At 61.1% G+C, this 17462-nt stretch overlaps 1 protein-coding gene across 9 annotated transcripts in view; it reads left to right on the top strand.

Moving 5' to 3' along the window:
- Window positions 1-409: 409 nt before the first annotated feature.
- The window catches only part of CIC (capicua transcriptional repressor), a 28022-nt gene continuing 10969 nt past the window's right edge, over window positions 410-17462 (top strand). For 7 of the 9 annotated variants that reach the window (XM_025366183.1, XM_025366189.1, XM_025366187.1 and 4 more), the window contains exons 1-2: window positions 1154-1253; window positions 3669-6472. In XM_025366183.1, the coding sequence (XP_025221968.1) occupies window positions 3679-6472 (2794 nt within the window). In that variant the 5' untranslated portion in view covers window positions 1154-1253; window positions 3669-3678. Of the gene's footprint in view, window positions 467-1153; window positions 1254-3668; window positions 6473-16794; window positions 17012-17462 lie in introns of those variants that run through there. The other 2 variants (XM_025366188.1, XM_025366190.1) reach the window with 2 other exon arrangements.

The raw sequence follows: 17462 nt of genomic DNA, 5'->3' as shown, positions 1-17462 counted from the left end.
TCAAACTTCGCTGTCCTAAATGTCAAACTCTTGGAGGAGGTGACCTGTCCCCCGGGCCCCAGGCCGCGCGCGTTGCCTATACTGCAGCGCGCGACACCCCACAAGCGCGCGTTCTCTCCCCTCCCGGTGGCAACAGTGCTTTCCGCGGGGCCGCGCCAGACTTTTCGAGACCGTCGATTGGTCGTAGTCCCGGCCACCCGGCAGCCAATCAAGAAGGGGAAAGGTGACATCACTGGTTCGCCTCCCCTCCCCCAACCCAAACTTCCCTACTCTGTCTACCGGCAGCAACAACCACATGGGGGAGGGGTAAGAGAGTAGAGCCGGTGAGGTCATTGCACCGCCCCGGGAGCTGCTGATTGGCTGCGGGGCTCGCGGGTGGCGGTTGGCTGCTCCTTGCACCTCCCCCTCTTGCCGCTACCGCTGCCACTGAGAGGAGCCACCGGCGACGCCAGAGCCAGGAATACGGGTGAGTCGGGGCCCTGGGTCTAAGATACTCCTGGCGTCCAGTGAGACTCACGATGAACTGCCCTTTTCGACTTTTTCTCCTCGCCGGGGTTCTTTGGTGCTCCAGGCACTCTGTCACATGGGAGTTGTAGTCTGCCTTGTACTGTCGGCTATGGGCCGAAGACGTGAGAAGACTACGATTCCCAGCAGGAATTGCGACTAGTCGGTCAACAAACGTTCGGGCCACGCCTTCTACGTCCACTCATTGGACAACCTGTCCCTTAGCCCCTCCTTCTTTCATTTCATTGGTTACTGTCCCTCACAGAGGTTGGGTTCCGGCCTAGGCTGCATGGCGACTGGGTACTGTATTTGTCATTTGGAACTAAGACGGCCTGCAATTGGATACAGCTGGTGTCCTTCACTTGTTGTAGGGTAGGGCCCTAGGCAGATCAGGCGGTCGTAGGCTCAGGTTGGTGTCGGTCCCGGAGGGAGGCCGGTCTTGGACTTTGGCCCCGCCCCTTAGCGCTGCCGGATGGCCCCGATTGGTCCCCGCGAACGTCGCTCGTAGTCGAGAGGCGGAGCCGACCAGGCTGCGGATATCTATTGGTCTAGGCTGGCGCCGGTCAGCGGGGTTGTGATCGCTGATTGGCTAGCTGCTCCAGCTGTTGCAGGTCCATTCACCATTTTGTGTGTTGGAGTAAAAAAAAAAGGGAGAATCGAGAGGGAGAGCCGGAGGGGGGGCGGGGAGGGACCGGACCGGACCGAGCCGGAGCCACGGCCCCCCGCCCCGAAACCCCGCCGAGCCCAAGGTGAGGGGCGGGGCCAGGGCTGACACGGGAAAGGGGGGTCCGGGGGGCTGGGGGCCTAGAGGGGACAGGTGGCAGGGACGGGGAGGGGGTACGGGGGAAAGGGGTGGGCGGAATGGTGGGAAGGGAGGAGGGAGTGGAGGAAGTGGTGGGGGTTTGACAGAAAAGGGGTAACTGGGGGAGGGGGTGGTGGGCAAAGAAGGGTAACAGGAATGGAGGGGTGACAGGACTAGATCAGGGTGACAGGGAGAGGGAGGGGACAGAGTTGGAGAGTGTGACAAGGAGAGGTGATGGGGAGAGAAGGTGACAGGTCCGGAGATGGCTGACAGGAGAGTGACTGGGAGGAATAGGTGACAGAGATAAATGGGGGTGACAAGGAGGGGGTGACAGGAGGGGGCCTAGGGCATGCTAACAGAGAGGTAGAGATAGAGGTGGTGACAGGATGGGAGAGAGAGTGGCAGAGAAGCTGGTGCCAGGAGGGCTAATAGAAACAGAGGGTATGAGACCCCAAAGAGCCGGGGCCTGGGCTGGCCTGGGTTCCGGGAGTTACTACTCAAATCTAAGGAAGGTGAGGGCCCCTGGGGCTTGGGTGGGAGTTATTCAGAGGGGCTGGACAGGAAGAGAGTAGGCCCTAGGGGAAAGAAAGCAGCTCTGGGGTGAAGAGAGGCTGGGCCAGGCAGCAAGGTCTAGGGGGTACAGGCGGCATAGTTGTAGGCCCTGGGTGGGGTATGCAAAGGTTTGTGTTTGGAAAAAACTGGGGCCAAATCTCAGTCCCCAATATGGTAGTCTAGTGCGTCAGTGGGTAGTAAGTGGTGATGGCTACCCAACTTCTGGGCACTTGGGTGCCAGCCCTGGGGTGCCCTCCAGGCTCTGCCTGTGAGGACCCCAGGACTGGCCCAAGAAAGGGCAGGCCTGGGACTCCAGGCTCCACAGGAGGAGCAGGCCCCTAGTGAGAGAGCATGAGGTCAAGGGTCCCCCAGTAGCTGGAAGACTGAGTTGGGGTTGCCCCTCATTGTGTTTGGCTTATGGTCCTGGGTCCCCCAACCCTCCTAGAGGCCTCCGTTTTGGTCTCTCAGGTTCTCTTAGTCACTTCAGAGTAAAGTTTTTTCCCCTTGTCTTTTCTCAGGGCAGCTCGAAAGGGGGCGGGCAGTAATGACTGTTCAGGAAGTGGGTGAGGTTGGCCTGTTGGGCTTGTCCTGCTTTCTTTGACCTTATCCCACTTATCCCCACTTGGAGTTGGAGGGCATATTTGGGGACTTGCGGGGGGCTGGCCGACTCAACCACCCTGCCAGAGCCAGCCCAGCCAGGGCGGGGATGCATGCAGGCAAGAAGAAAGGGGCTGGGCTTGCGGGTATCACGCTGGGTGCTGTGGGGGGAGGAGCAGGCTCCCATCCAGTGGGACAGAGAAACCCTGGGGTGTAGCTCTGTGTCCCACTGTGTGATGACGTGTGCGTGCTTCTGTGCGTGTGTGTGCGTGTGTGTGCGTGTGTGTGTGTTTGTGCGCGTGCGTGTGCTCATGCACGGCCCCGTGGCAGTGCTGGGTATGAGCTCTTGCCCCAGACATGCCCCTGCCTGCTCCCTGCCAGGATCTGGGGAGATGGCTGTACCTGGCAGCCCTGGGGTGCAGAACAGAGTGGGCAGCCGTCCCTCGGGACTCTCAGCTGCCCACTTCTTCCCACAATGCCTGGCCATGCCAGGCCGCCCAGAGTGGCAGAGGGAGGGTGGGGGGCGGAGAGAGGCTCATATCACAGCCCAGTTACCTCCCTTTCTGTGACTTGGTGCTTGTGCATGTGTGTGTGTTTGAGTGCATGTACTGTCTGCATGGCGACAGTGAGAGTAAATGTGCCCTCTGGATCATGTGACAGGCAGCACACTGAAATGGTCAGGAGCACGGACTCTGGAGCCAGAGAGCCTGGGTTCAGACCCTAGCGCTACTGTTTCCCACCTGGATGATCTTGGACAAATTGCCTCATCTTTCTGTGGCTCGGTTTCCTCAGGTGTGAAATGAGGCCGATAGTAGCACCTACTTTTAGGGCTGTTGTGAGGATGAAACGGGTTAATAAGGCAAGCTTAGCATGGAGTTCAGGACCCAGGGAGTGCTCCATAGGTGTGAACTGTTAGTGCTTCTGATGTCCCCTTGGGGCGTTCAGAGCATGTGCTCTGTGTCCTCTGCAGAGCCAGCAGGTGTCTGTGAATGTTCCCCAAGGAGCCAGAGTGTGTATACTCAGGGGACTCGGGTGCTCGCCTGTGCCTGGTGCTGACTGGGGTATCACATGAGTTGAGGGCAGCCAGCGAGGAGGCCTTGGGGATGGAATGGAGACAGTAGACTCAGCAAATGGGAAATCTTAGGGTACATTGGCTCTGGGGGCGGTTCCTGAGTTGCTCCACATAATCCCTGTCTGCTCTCCCACCCTGCAGGTGAAGAAAAATGAAGCCAATGAAGAAGGCATGCACTGGCCTTTCAGGTCCTGGCAGTGGCAGCAAGTCTCCCCCAGCCACCAGGGCCAAGGCTCTGAGGCGGCGAGGGGCTGGGGAGGGTGACAAGCCAGAGGAGGAGGACGACGAGGCACAGCAGCCGCAACCGCAGCCTGGGCCCGAAGAGGCTGAGGAAGGGGAGGAAGAGGAGGCTGAGCGGGGCCCTGGGGCTGAAGGTCCTCCACTGGAGCTGCACCCTGGCGACCCAGCTCCAGGCCCAGCTGAGGACCCCAAAGGGGATGGGGAGGCAGGCCGCTGGGAGCCCTCACTCAGCCGCAAGACGGCCACGTTCAAGTCTCGAGCGCCCAAGAAGAAGTATGTAGAGGAGCACGGAGCTGGCAGCAGTGGGGTGGCTGGGGCCCCTGAAGAGCGGGTGCAGACCCCTGAGGAGGCCAGTGGCCTGGGGGTGCCTCCACGGCCACCCACCTCCACTCGCTCCTCCTCCACTGACACAGCCAGTGAGCACTCGGCAGACCTGGAGGATGAGCCGGCTGAGCCTTGTGGTCCAGGCCCCTGGCCCCCCAGCAGCACCAGTGGCAGCTATGACCTGCGGCAGCTGCGGTCCCAGCGGGTGCTGGCCCGGCGTGGTGACGGCCTCTTTCTGCCGGCTGTGGTGCGCCAGGTGCGCCGAAGCCAGGACCTGGGTGTGCAGTTCCCTGGTGACCGAGCCCTGACTTTCTACGAGGGGGTGCCAGGTGCTGGTGTGGATGTAGTTTTGGATGCCACACCCCCACCAGGTGCCCTGGTGGTGGGTACAGCTGTCTGTACCTGTGTGGAGCCCGGCGTGGCTGCCTACCGGGAAGGTGTGGTGGTGGAGGTGGCCACCAAGCCAGCTGCCTACAAGGTCCGTCTCAGCCCTGGCCCCAGCTCCCAGCCAGGCCCACCAGGCAGCCTCCCGCAGCCCCCACAGCCACTGCACCGTGAGCCGGAGGAGGCCGTGTGGGTGGCCCGCTCCAGCCTACGCCTGCTGCGCCCCCCCTGGGAACCTGAGGCCATGCTGAGGAAGCCCCCGACAGGCCCCGAGGAAGAGCACGTGGAGCCTGGGGCCACCTTGCCACCCTGCCCTGCTGCCCTGGACCCCAAACAGCCCGAGGACGCTGAGGTCTCTAAGATCAGCTTTGGTGGCAACCTGGGTACTCACTGTGAGGAGGGTGAGGAGAAGCACCCTCCAGCGCTGGGTACCCCCGCCCTGCTCCCACTGCCCCCACCCCAGCTCCTGTCGCCGCCACCCAAGTCTCCAGCCTTTGTGGGCCCTGGCCGCCCTGGTGAGCAGCCGTCGCCCTGCCAGGAGGGGAGCCAGGGTGGCAGCCGCAGCAGCAGTGTGGCCTCCCTGGAAAAGGGGACCGCACCGGCAGCCCGGGCCCGCACGCCACTGACAGCGGCCCAGCAGAAGTACAAGAAGGGTGATGTGGTCTGCACACCCAGCGGAATACGAAAGAAGTTCAACGGCAAGCAGTGGCGCCGGCTGTGCTCGCGAGATGGCTGCATGAAGGAGTCACAGCGGCGAGGCTACTGCTCACGTCACCTGTCCATGCGAACCAAAGAGATGGAGGGCCTGGCAGACAGTGGACCTGGGGGGGCGGGCCGGCCTGCAGCCGTGGCAGCCCGTGAGGGCAGCACGGAGTTTGACTGGGGTGATGAGACGTCGAGGGACAGTGAGGCCAGCAGTGTGGCGGCTCGTGGAGACTCACGGCCACGCCTGGTGGCCCCTGCTGACTTGTCACGCTTTGAGTTCGACGAGTGTGAGGCGGCCGTGATGCTGGTGTCGCTGGGCAGCTCGCGCTCAGGCACGCCCTCCTTCTCACCCGTCTCCACGCAATCGCCCTTCTCGCCAGCCCCGTCACCCTCACCCTCGCCACTCTTCGGTTTCCGCCCTGCCAACTTCAGCCCCATTAATGCCTCGCCAGTCATCCAGCGCACTGCAGTCCGCAGTCGCCACCTGAGCGCCAGCACCCCTAAGGCAGGCGTGCTGACGCCGCCAGACCTGGGCCCCCACCCACCGCCACCTGCCCCCCGAGAGCGCCACTCCTCTGGAATCCTACCCACCTTCCAGACCAACCTGACCTTCACCGTGCCCATCAGCCCTGGGCGACGGAAGACAGAGCTGTTGCCGCACCCAGGGGCCTTGGGGGCCCCTGGCGCAGGGGGTGGAGGAGCCGCCCCAGACTTTCCCAAGAGTGACAGCTTAGACTCTGGTGTGGACTCGGTGTCCCACACATCTACACCCTCCACGCCAGCTGGCTTCCGGGCCGTGTCCCCTGCTGTGCCCTTCTCTCGCTCCCGCCAGCCCTCACCATTGCTGCTGTTGCCCCCGCCTGCCGGCCTGACCTCGGATCCGGGGCCCTCTGTGCGCAGGGTGCCTGCCGTGCAGCGGGACTCACCTGTCATTGTCCGCAACCCTGATGTGCCACTGCCCTCCAAATTCCCTGGGGAGGTGGGCACTGCTGGTGAGGTGCGGGCTGGGGGACCTGGGCGGGGCTGCCGTGAGACCCCGGTGCCCACTGGGGTGGCCAGTGGGAAGCCTGGCCTGCCCCCACCTCTGCCAGCCCCCGTGCCCATCACTGTGCCTCCAGCTGCACCAACTGCCGTGGCCCAGCCGATGCCCACCTTTGGCCTGGCTTCTTCACCCTTTCAGCCTGTGGCCTTCCACCCCTCACCTGCTGCCCTGTTGCCCGTTTTGGTGCCCAGCAGCTACACCAGCCACCCTGCCCCCAAGAAGGAAGTCATCATGGGCCGGCCTGGAACAGGTAAGAAGTGGAAGTGGATGGGCTGTGCCAAGCTCACCTCTTAGAGGGCCTCTTGCAAGCTGAACTCTCGAGAGGTGAGCTCCTCACCTTGGGAGGGCTTCAAGGGGAGGCCGGCCTCCTCTCTGCACAGATGTTGCAGTGGGAATTCACATGTCAGGAATGGAATGGACTTTTAAGGCTCAAGGCACCGTTTCCAGAGGCCTCCTGTCAGAGATTCTGGTCTCGAGAGGTCTATCAGTCAGCAAACCTTTATTGAGTGTGGACTGAGTCAGGTCTCCATGGAGCTGATGGGATAACAGAGAATGATAATTGTGGCAGCAGCTTCCATGTCTTGGGGGACCGGGTGAGGGCATTGCCATGGTAAGCACTGTATGTAGGTGAACTTGCCAAATTTTCATATCCACCTCATAGAGCGCTTACCATGTACCCCCGTTCTAAACCCTTTTCAAATATTAGCTCATTTTATCTTCACAACCACCCTAACAGGAGAGTGCTATGATTATGCTTGTTTAGAGGAAACTAAGGCCAGGGTCATAACTTGCCCAGGGTTACATGGCTAGTAAATCCTGCAGCAGCCCTCAAACCCAGGCAGGCTGGCCCGTGACCATGTGGCCATAGTGCTGGATTACAGATGGGCAGACGGAGTCTCTAACAGGTCCTTCCCAGGAGGTGGCAGGACCAGGACTGGAGCCGTCATCTTTACCACTGTGTCCAATAAACATCACAGGCACAGTCAGTGCCGTGGAAGGGAGCCGGGGGGTGTGCTGGGCACTCCTCCAGGTGTGAATCTAGCCTGGCTGCCCTGAGGACAGGGCGTGTAATTCAGGAGTTGAAGGATGAGTGGGAACCAGCAACCGTGGGGCAGAAGAGCCTCCTGGGAGGAGGGTGACAGGACAGCGCCGAGGCTGGAAGGAGCCCTGGGAGGGGAAGATGGAAGGCCACGGTGGCTGGAGAGCTGAGGCTGGGGGTAGAAGAGTGCCATTTTTGAGATGGTGCTGGACAGCCAGGGACCAAGGCCAGGCTGGGCCTTGTAGGAGCAACACAGAGAGGGTGACAGACCTGTCAGAAGCTCCTTCCTAGCATTTCTTTCTTTCTTGTTTATTTATGTATGTATTTATTTATTTTTATAGAGATAGGGTCTCACTATGTTGCCCAGGCTGGTCTTGAATTCCTGGGCTCAAGCAATCTTCCAGTCTTGGCCTCCCAAAATGCCGGGATTCCGGGTGTGAGCCACTGCACCTGGCCTTATTTATTTTTATTTATTTATTAATCTACTGTTGATTCAGGGCCTGGCCCTGTGCTGTGCCTGGCCCTGTGCTGGATGGTGTTGAGGACACAGTCCTATTTACACAGGGTTCATGGCCTCTGGAAAAGATAGACCCCTCCCTAGACAGTAACAGTCTGGGGTGGTCAGAGATGGGGTGGAGGAAGCCCAGGAGGCCGTGGGAGCCCAGAGAAGATGCCTGTCCAGTCTGAGAAGTCAGGGAAGGCTTCTTGGAAGAAGGGCCAGGTGCCTATGAACTGAGACCTGAAGGGTGTGCAGATGTGAGCCCGGCTAGGTAGGCAGGAAGGACCTTCAGGCAGAGGAAAGAGTTTGTGCAAAGGCCTTAAGGCAAAAGCAGGTATTTGTAAGATGTTGAATCTGCAAAGTCAAAGGCTCTAGATGGCGAGTGAGTGTTGGGGATGTGTGGCTGGATTGGTGAGCAAGGGTCAGATCAGAGAGGACCCTTAAGTAAGATCATTATGAAATGTATCCTGAGGGTACTAGGGAGCCATGGAAGGTTTTGAGCAGATTCAACCACTGCTGCACCATGGAGGGTGTGTTTGAGTCTCTGAGGCCAGAGGCAAGGAGACCAGGGAGGAAAGAGGCTGGGTGTGGATGTGGGTAGGAGCCACCGTGGCTTGGGCTAGGGCAGGAGCCCTTTCAGGAAGGAACACTGGCCTGGCCCTGCCCTTATGGGGTTCCAGCCCAGGCCAGTCCCTAGGGACAGGGCACAGGGACATGGGCTATGCCTGCCCCTCATGCTCATATACAGAACTGAGGTTGTGAGCCGTGTGTTTCACCCTGATGCCAACATTTTTTACGTTTGTTGTTATAGGTGATAGGAACAAAATTTTACAGCAGGGGTTTCTGTCCTTTGGCAATGAAGAAACTAAATCAGAGGGTCTGTAACCACTCCCCTACCCTTCACCCCTCCATGTGCCCACAGCCCCCAACGTGGCCCCTACAGTATTGTTTCATGTGGTCACTCCTGCTGTGGAGTGGGGAGGGATGGCGCTGGTGCAGGGGATGCTGAGGCTTACCAGAGTAGGCCCAGCAGGGCTCTTGTTACCATTTTCTAGATGAGGAAAAGTGAGGCCCTGACAAAAGGAGAGTCTTGATTGAGGCCAGCCAGCCAGTGAGGGGCAGGATGAGGGCCTTGAGCCATCTCCCAGCCTCCAGACTGTGGGACTCTCACTACCAAAAGTGGCAGTAATAATAACTCACCGAGCAGCACAGGTGATACACGTGCCTGGCACACTTCAGTGAGTCCTGCTGAGCCTTTACTCCCTGAATCCTCACAATGCCCCAGGCTGGTACCATGATTACTAGTTCCACTGGACAGAGGAGGAAACTGTAGCCTGAGAGGCTAAGTGACTTGCCCGGTGTCCCTCAGCTAGGAAAAGAGAGAGCCAGGATTTTTTTTTTTTTTTTTTGAGACAGAGTCTCCCTCTGTCGCCGAGGCTGGAGTCCAGTGGCGCGATCTCGGCTCACTGCAAGCTCCGCCTCCCAGGTTCACGCCATTCTCCTGCCTCAGCCTCCCAAGTAGCTGGGACTGCAGGCACCTGCCACCACGTCTGGCTAATTTTTTTTTGCATTTTTAGTAGAGACGGGGTTTCACTGTGTTAGCCAGGATGGTCTCGATCTCCTGACCTGGTGATCTGCCTGCCTCAGCCTCCCAAAGTACTGGGATTACAGGCGTAAGCCAGACAGCCAGGATTTTGAGACAGAGTCTGGCTCTGTCGCCCAGGCTGCAGTGCAATAGCGCAATCTTGGCTCACTGCAACTTCCTCCTCCTGGATTCAAGCAATTCTCCCGCCTCAGCCTCCCGAGTAGCTGGGATTACAGGAGTGCGCCACCACGCCCGGCTAATTTTTGTATTTTTAGTAGAGCTGAGGTTTCACCATGTTGGCCAGGACCAACCATGTTGGTCAGGAGTCTTGAACTCCTGACCTCAGGTGATCCTTCTACCTTGGGCTCCCAAAGTGCTGGGATTACAGGCGTGAGTCACCGCACCCAGCTGCCAAGAGCCAGGATTTGAAATCAGACTGTCTGGCTCCAGATCCCAGGCTCTCAAGCACTTTCAATAATAACAATGATAACAATAATACCTACTCTACTGTGCGAAGACTGTGTGCCTAACCCCGGGCTTGGGGCCATTTCATCAGCTCTGCCTGATGCTGTGAAGCAGATTGCCAGGCCTGTTGTCCAGGGGTAGACTGAGGATCAGAGAAGGGAGGCCCCTTGCTGGGGGCTACCTGGTCGTCATAACTTGTCCAGTGCCTGTCCTGGCAGTTCTGAGGAGCACCTCCCTAACAACACCCATGCTGAGGTATCCAGGCCGCCTTCAGGTTCCTGAACAGCCGGCCCTTTCATTCTTCTCCCAGAGGCCTCCCTAAGCCCTTGGGAGGTAGGCAGCTTGCAGCCTTCTCCCCACGGGGCCCAGATAGGGCAGACCATGTTCAGTGGTATAGTAAGGTTGCAGGCTTCGTCCCTTCTGCTGGCCCGTGCCAGGGCCTGACCCTCCATCAGAGGGCAGCAGGTGTGAGGGGGCGGCCCAGGGCAGCCTGCCTGCTCCTGCCCCCAGCCAGGCATTTGCTTCCGCTGGGGGACTTGCTGGGGCAGGCGGCTGGCATTCTCCACATTCTGCGCATGGCATGGCCAGCCAGCTGCCGTTGCCACCTCCCTCTGACTCTTCCCGCCTGCTCCCCAGGAGAGGATCCCGCCCCAGGGCCTGCAGCCCCAGTCCAGGAGGCCAGATGTCTCAGCCCCATTCCTGGTATGGCCTCCCTCCCGGCTCCCAGCTTCCTGCCTGGCTTCCCCTTATTGACGGGCATTGCTTCTTGTCCTGGGCCTCTGTCTGGCAGTCTGGCTCTGTCTGTCTGTCTTATCCTTGGCTTGCTCTATCTCTGGTCTCTATTTCTAGGTCGATACGTGTGTCTCTTTCGGGACCTCTATCTGTCTGACTCTTCTTTGAGTCTGGGGGCTCCCTATGTCTTCCTGGGTTTGTCTGTCTCTAGACTTCAGTCCTTGTCTGAGCTTTCAGCCCACCCTCCTTCTGTTTTGGCTGCCAGTCTTGGCATCCTGTGTCTCTGGGCCAGCCTTGGCTTCTCTTTGGCCCTCCCACTCCCACTCTTTGGATGGACTTGCTGCCCCCATGCCAGCCTCCCAGCCCCACCCTGTGCATATCAGGTGTTCTATTATTTTAAGACAGTGGGCAGTTGCCAAGCACCAGGTCTCCTACTTCCTTCTTGGGGAGTGTTGGGAGGTTGTCCAGGCCGGGGAGACCCCTCATGCTCTTTGACAAATTAACTGCCTACTACTGTCCCTGAAATCTGCTGAGAAGTGTTGAGATCCATCCTGCAGACCCATCCACCATCCAAACACCTGTTCCCAAGACAGGCAGGAAGGCAGGGGCTATATGGACCAAGCTAGGAGATCCGGCTGTGGGGGGCGGCAGGAAAGAAGCTTCTTTGCCCACCCACGTGCTAGAGGGCATGACCCAGGTCACCCTACCTTCCCCGCTACCCCTTGCCTTTCATTTGATGCCAGCTTCATTGAAACGAGTCTCAGATATAGTGCACCCCAATGGGTAGGGCCTCAGAGACCAGGCAGTACCCACCAACTATGCTTGGGCAGGTGGGGAAAAAGAGCGGCCAGAGGGGTTAAGCCTGGGTCTCCTGACTCCCCAGATCCAGGTACTGCCCACCATAATTTCCATTTTGTCTCAAACAGTGAACCCTATCTCCACTAGCAGGAGCCAGCTCCCTCCTTATCCCTCTGCCAGGCCCAGGGCTGAGCAGTCCTGGGGCAAGTGGGTGAGGAAGGCAGATGTGGATGCAGGCACAGGCAAGGATGAGCCTAGGGAGGTACTGAGTCTGGGGAAGCCAGGGGGCAGGGACAACTCTGGTTCATGGAGGCTGATAAGGGAGGATCAGGTAGGTTTCTCATTGGAGGTGACATTTGAGCTGAAGTATGAGGAATGAGTAGATTTCAGAGTAGTCAAAGAAAGGAAAAGGCAATTCCACCTGAAGCAGCTGCATGAGCAAAGACCAGGAGGAGTGAAAGTGCATGAACTCCGAGTGGCTAGTTGAGGCTGGAGCTGACACCAGAGTCCAGGCTTAGCAGAAGGGTGCTGTGGACGACAGGCCCAGCCTGAATGCCAGGCTGAGAAGCTGGGACTCTACTCGGTCCAGTAAAGAGCCAAGAAGGCATTTAGAGCAGGGGAGGGAAAAGGTCGGATCTAGGTGTCAGAGACCCCTGGAGATCGCCCTGGAAAGGCAGGAGTTGGTAAGAAGATGGCTTGGAGAAGAGGAGGAGAGGAGGAAGAGCTTGTGAAGTTGCAGGAATGAGTCTTGGTGACTTTGTAGAAGAGACCCCAGCTCCACCAGCTTAGCAGCCCCCAGCACCTGGAACTGCGAGGCGTCAGGCTGCCTCCTGGCGGCAGGCCGCGGCGGGACAGCAGGCGCGCGCATGCGCGGCAGGGGGGAGGTAGGGGTTGGTACGTCCCGGAGCCCCCGGCGCCCGGGTATTAATGGCTCCATTAGTGGCCGGGAGGGAGGCGCATTAGCGGCGGCGACGGCGTCTGGCTCCCATTACCACCGGCGGCAGCGGCTGCACCGCAGGCGGCTGGACCCTAGCCCGCCGCGCCGCCTCCTCCACCCCCACCCTATCCCCTGTTCCCGCTCCCCACGAGGCACCGGGCAGGGAACTCCCGTCCCCTTTTTTCGGCGGAAAAGCTGATTGTGAAGCCAGATAGATTTGGGTTCAAATCCCGGCTGTGCCACCTCCCGGCTGCAAGATGCTGTCCCCCCACTGAGCCTGTTTCTTGTGAAGTAGTCGGGGAAACCAGGTGCTCTGGGGGTTGCGTAGACGCGGACTGGCACCCAGCGAGGGCCGCGCCCAGCCCCCGCTGGCACCCAGGGGTGCTGGTTCCCGCGCGCCCCTGGGTGCAGGCCTCCTGTGTCGGTCCTCCGTCCTTCCCATTGGTTGCCGTCTCGCCCGCCGACCGCTGATTGGCCGAGGCCTGCTTCCCCGCCCCTGAGCGATTAACCCCTGCGCGGCCGCGTCCTTGGGCTGGGTGGGGGACCCTCCCTCCCACCGCAGACAGCTCGGGTGCCAGCTGGCCGGCGCCCCGCCGCGGCCCGCGTGGGTGTCAGGCCGGCCGGGCACCCGCCCGTCCTCCCTGCACAAAGCGGCTTTGTGGGGCCTGCCTGGGGTTGGCTAGGGGCCAGGCGGCGAGTGGAAAATCTCGTGAGCGCGGGGAGGGAAGAGGAACGCAGGGCGGCGCCCCCTCCTCTGCTCGGGTCTTGGCGCCTCCCTCAGCCCGCGCAGACCAACCCTCCCAGCCCCAGCGCCTGTACACCCCTTCCCCGCCCCCGCACCTTCCCTTCCCCAAACCCACGTCTCTCAACCCCCGACCCCCGCATCCCACCCATCTCCCAATCCTTGGAGACCATCCCCCACACACTCTCCCCTGTCTCTCTTTTCCTCCTGGTCCCCCTGCCTACCCCAGCCCCACTCACACTGACTCACCCCAGCGCTATTTTTAGCCCCCCATCCCTGCCGAGCCGCGCCAGCCCAATCCTGGGCTCGTTCCCCAGGCAACCCTGGCCGTCGCCGACGCCGCCCGGGGTGGGTGGGTGGGTGTGTATGTGGAAAGCGGGTGAGGGGAGCTGGGGACACCAGGGTGGTGAGCTGAGGCGGGGACCTGGGCCTGGAGAGCAGGGTGGGGAGCCGCAGGCGGCCGGCAGGGGTGCGGTGCCTAGCGGGCTCAATAAATGGGCCCCGTGAGTTTAGAGTGCGCTTCTGCCTGTCCCTCAGTCTGTCAGCATCCCTGGCTGCTCGCCCCAGGCCTCTGGGCAGGCCTCAGCCTGTACGGCCCGCCTGGGTGACTGTTGATGTCTTCGTCTGGGTTCCCTGTCCCCAGGCCTGGGTGTGGTGGCACAGTGGGGGCTGTTTAGGGGCAGTCCTTCTGTGGAGTTGGTTAGGGGTTGGTGCAGAGGGTGGCTGCCATCACAGTCCTGCTCAGTACCTTTTTCCAACTAGGGAGGCCCCTGTTAGGGTCGGGGATGGCAAGAGAGAGGGAGCTGTCTAGGGACAGGACCTGCTCCCTCCCCTCTGCTCCTAATCCACCCCCACCCAGGGTTCCTCCACCCTGAACAATAGAAGCTAAGTATAGGGCTGGCCCAGCGCCCAGGGCAGGGGGGCCCTTCCCGCCCGGATTCCCGCCCCTCCCTACCAGGCTAGGCCCCCACTTGGTTGTACCCTGCCCCGAAAGGGGCCTCTTCCCATCTCTCCTCCGTGGGCACTGTGTCTTCTACCAGATGTGCAACCTTCCCAGATGTGTGGGGCCCTCTTTCCCTCCTGTGCCATGCCTGGCTCTTTTTCTGAACCAACAGAAGTGGGGGATCTGGGGGGCAGAGCCCCTCTGAGCTCTGTCCTTGGGCTTCATTGCAGTAGGGAAGGGGTTAACTTGCCAGTAGGTGACTCACTCACCGGTGGAGAGAGGAGGGGGCAGTGGTGGGGGCAGTGGTGGGGAGATAGCGGGCCACATTGATTTCAGCCTCAATTCCTGCCTCACATTGCAGTCCCTGGGGCAGTGAGGTAATGGAGGGTCTGAGTCTGGGACTGCATAGGAAGGAGGGGGCAGTCACCTAATAGTCCCTCTGGTTGCCCCTCCAGGCTCACAGCCAAGTGTCTGGCCCTGCAGTCTCTGGAGGTCAGAGAGCTACAGACCTTCCCTTCCCTTTTGGGCTCAGGTTACCCAGTTTTTGCCCCCTCTCCATTCCTTCAGCTCTGTCAGTGGATGAGGCAGGTTGGGGAAAGAGCTCCTCTGCTCCTGTCGACCATCCAACCTGTGTAAGAGCCCAGTCTTGGTCCGTCTTAGCCTGTGCAACCTTTACCTGCCCAATTGTGCGACCCCAGTCCTGTGCCTTTACTGGGTATGGCCCCAGGGCCCCTCTTGCGTGATCCAGGGCCTTTGTGTCTCTGCCAGATGGGCTCTACATCCTTGCCTGTGTCTTCATGTGAGCCCCCTCACCTTTCTGTGGTCCACGTGGCTCTGTATCATTGTCTAACTATATTCCCCAGCCTCTGTTTGGAGTTCCCTCCCTGGGTCCACCCTGAGGTTAAGCCTTGAGTAATGGAAACAGCACTTGAGTTGGAGCTCTGGGCTGGTACATCTTGACTGCATGATCTTGCCACAGTTTATTCAATCTCTGAGGCTCGTTTTCTCACCTGAACAATGGGTGTAATAAAGCATACCTCCCTAGGTGGCTGTGAGGATTCAATGAACCAGATAATACACACAAGCTCCCAGCACACAGCAGCCCCAGTAAGTGTTAGTTTCCTTTCTTCCTGGCCCTTTTTTTCTGGGAGGAGTGGGGGTTAGTGGGTGGCTGGCAGAGTAGTGTGGTGGGGTCACCATGGTGTGCTCTGTGGTCCCCTGCATTATGCTGCTAGATAGAGGGTCCAGAGTGGCAGATGAGTGTCAGGGTGAGTGGCTGAATGATGGCGATGGCCACTGGGCTCTGTATACCTGATGGGCCCGGGTACTGAAGCAGGTAGCGCCCATTAGAGTAGGATTATATAGAGCGTGGGGTCGGTATGATGGTGTCTGCGAGAGCTGAGTGTGCACTGGGAATAGGAGGTGCTTTGTGAGTGCTAGGAAGGCTGTGTGTGTGATGGAGGAGTATGTGGTTGTGTGGGAGGGGTGTGGAGTGTGTAGTGGACAAGCAGGGCTATGCTGAGTTCCTCCTGTTTGACATGTTGTCTGTTTGCATGATTCATGTGGGCTGGTGGGGGTGTGATGAGGATGCGGGTTGGCAAGGCATGTGTGACAGGGCATGGATGAGATGGGTGATGAGAACAGGATGGGTGAATGCACGATGGTGGGTGGGGAGCGATGGACTGTGAGCGTGTGTGGTTGTACATCTGTGTGAGCAGGTGTGTGAGGTGTGACTTCGTGTGTCACAGTGTGGGTGTAAGACAGAGGGTATATGTGCCCGTGGGGTGTGTAGGAGATAATGGGTGTGGCACGAAAGTGTGTGTGTGTATGTCTGTGAGGAGAGTGAGTGTGAGTAGGTGAGGGCTCAGGGATGCCTCGTCCAGCCCTACGCGCAGTTTGTCTGCCCAGCGGGGCCAGGCGCGCCCAAGCGGGTGTGCGGGAGGCGGGCCGAGCCGCGCGTGAGCGTGTTCCTCGCGCCGACTGGACACACAGCACCACGCACAACCCCGGGACCTCCGCAGCGCGGCGCCCCGAACCGCCCCCCTGGCTCGGTGCCTTTACTGCAGTGCGCCCTCCCTGCCACCCTCCTACCGCGGCCCCGCCCCCGGCCGGCTCGGGGCCAACCGGAGCCCGCCCCGCCCTGCCCTTATTTGCATATGACTGACGTTCCCCCGGGGCGGCCAATGGGGGCGGGCGCGGCGGGGCCTGACCCGCGCGCGGCGGCGGCAGCCAATGGGCTCACGCGCGGGGGGCCGGGCTTGCGCGGAAGGCCGCGGGGGAAGCGGGGAAGGGGCGGGGGGAGGCGCGGCGGGGGGAGGGGAGCGCGTAGTAGTGGCGGGGCGGGGAGGCGGCGGTGGTTCGGCGCGGGGCTCGCTCGGAGCGCACGGACGGACGCACGCACGCTGGTCCGTCTGCCCGCCCGGGGCCGGAGGTCGACCCGGCGCTGAGCCTCGGGCCCCGGGCCCGGAAAGGCGGGGCGGCGGCGCCGGCAGCCGGGGCGCGCGGGGCCAGAGCCGTTACCCGCCGGAGCTGCGAGGGAGGGAGGGCGCGAGCGAGCCAGCGAGCGGGGAAGGGAGGGGGCCGCCCCCGCGCACGCGCGCCGCGCCCCGCCCCGCCTGCCCCGCCTGCCCCGCCCGCCGGACTCCGCGAGGGAGGAGGGAGAGGGAGGGGGCGGCGCCGATGGCCCCCGTGCCGCGCGCCCCGTGACGGCCCCCGCGCGCGCCGGGGGGCGGGGCGGGGCCGGTGCGCGCTGACCTCCCCCGCCCCCCGGGCGGCGGGAGGCAGGCGGCGCTGTGCGCAGGCGCGCCCGGCGGAGACCCCCGCGTGGGGCGGCCGGAGGGGGGCGGCGGGGGGGGGCATGCGGCGACGGCCTCCCGCTCCCCCCGGGCCCAAGCGGCGACGGCCGAGGAGCGGGCTGCGGGCGGAGCGGCGTCGGCCGCTGAGGAGGTGCGAGCCCCTGCCGGGCCCCCCCTGCGCCGGACCATGTATTCGGCCCACAGGCCCCTGATGCCCGCGTCCAGCGCGGCCTCCCGTGGCCTCGGCATGTTCGGTCAGTAGCGCCTGGGCCCTGGGACTGCAGGGGTCAAGGTGTCGGGGTGCGAAGTGCGGAGTAACGGTGATGGGGGTATAGTAGGAGAGAACAGTAAAGGCAGAGTAAAGGGATGATGGGGAAAGTTACGGAGCTCGGCCGGGCCGAGTGGTTAGTGACGGCAGGTGGGAGTGTAGCGGAGTGGCGCGTACCTGGGGACAGCTGTGATGTTAAAGTGATGGGATGGCACAGGGCTGCTGTAATAGAAAGGTGAGGGATGCCGAGTAACCGGCTGTGGAGCATGGGGTAGAATAGGAACAGCACGAGACCTGCTGGTCCTAGGGGAGGAGGCTTGGATTGGGTAGTGGGGCTGAGGACAGGGCTCAGGAAGCCAGTGAGGCACTGTTTGCTGATATCAGAGTGACGGGCTGCAGTGTGTGTGGTGTAGTTTGCAGAGAGCGCGACACCTAAG

This window comes from Theropithecus gelada, chromosome 19 (assembly GCF_003255815.1).
Source record: "Theropithecus gelada isolate Dixy chromosome 19, Tgel_1.0, whole genome shotgun sequence".
Taxonomy (NCBI): Eukaryota; Metazoa; Chordata; class Mammalia; order Primates; family Cercopithecidae; genus Theropithecus; species Theropithecus gelada.
This window is presented reverse-complemented; position numbering and strand designations above follow the sequence as displayed.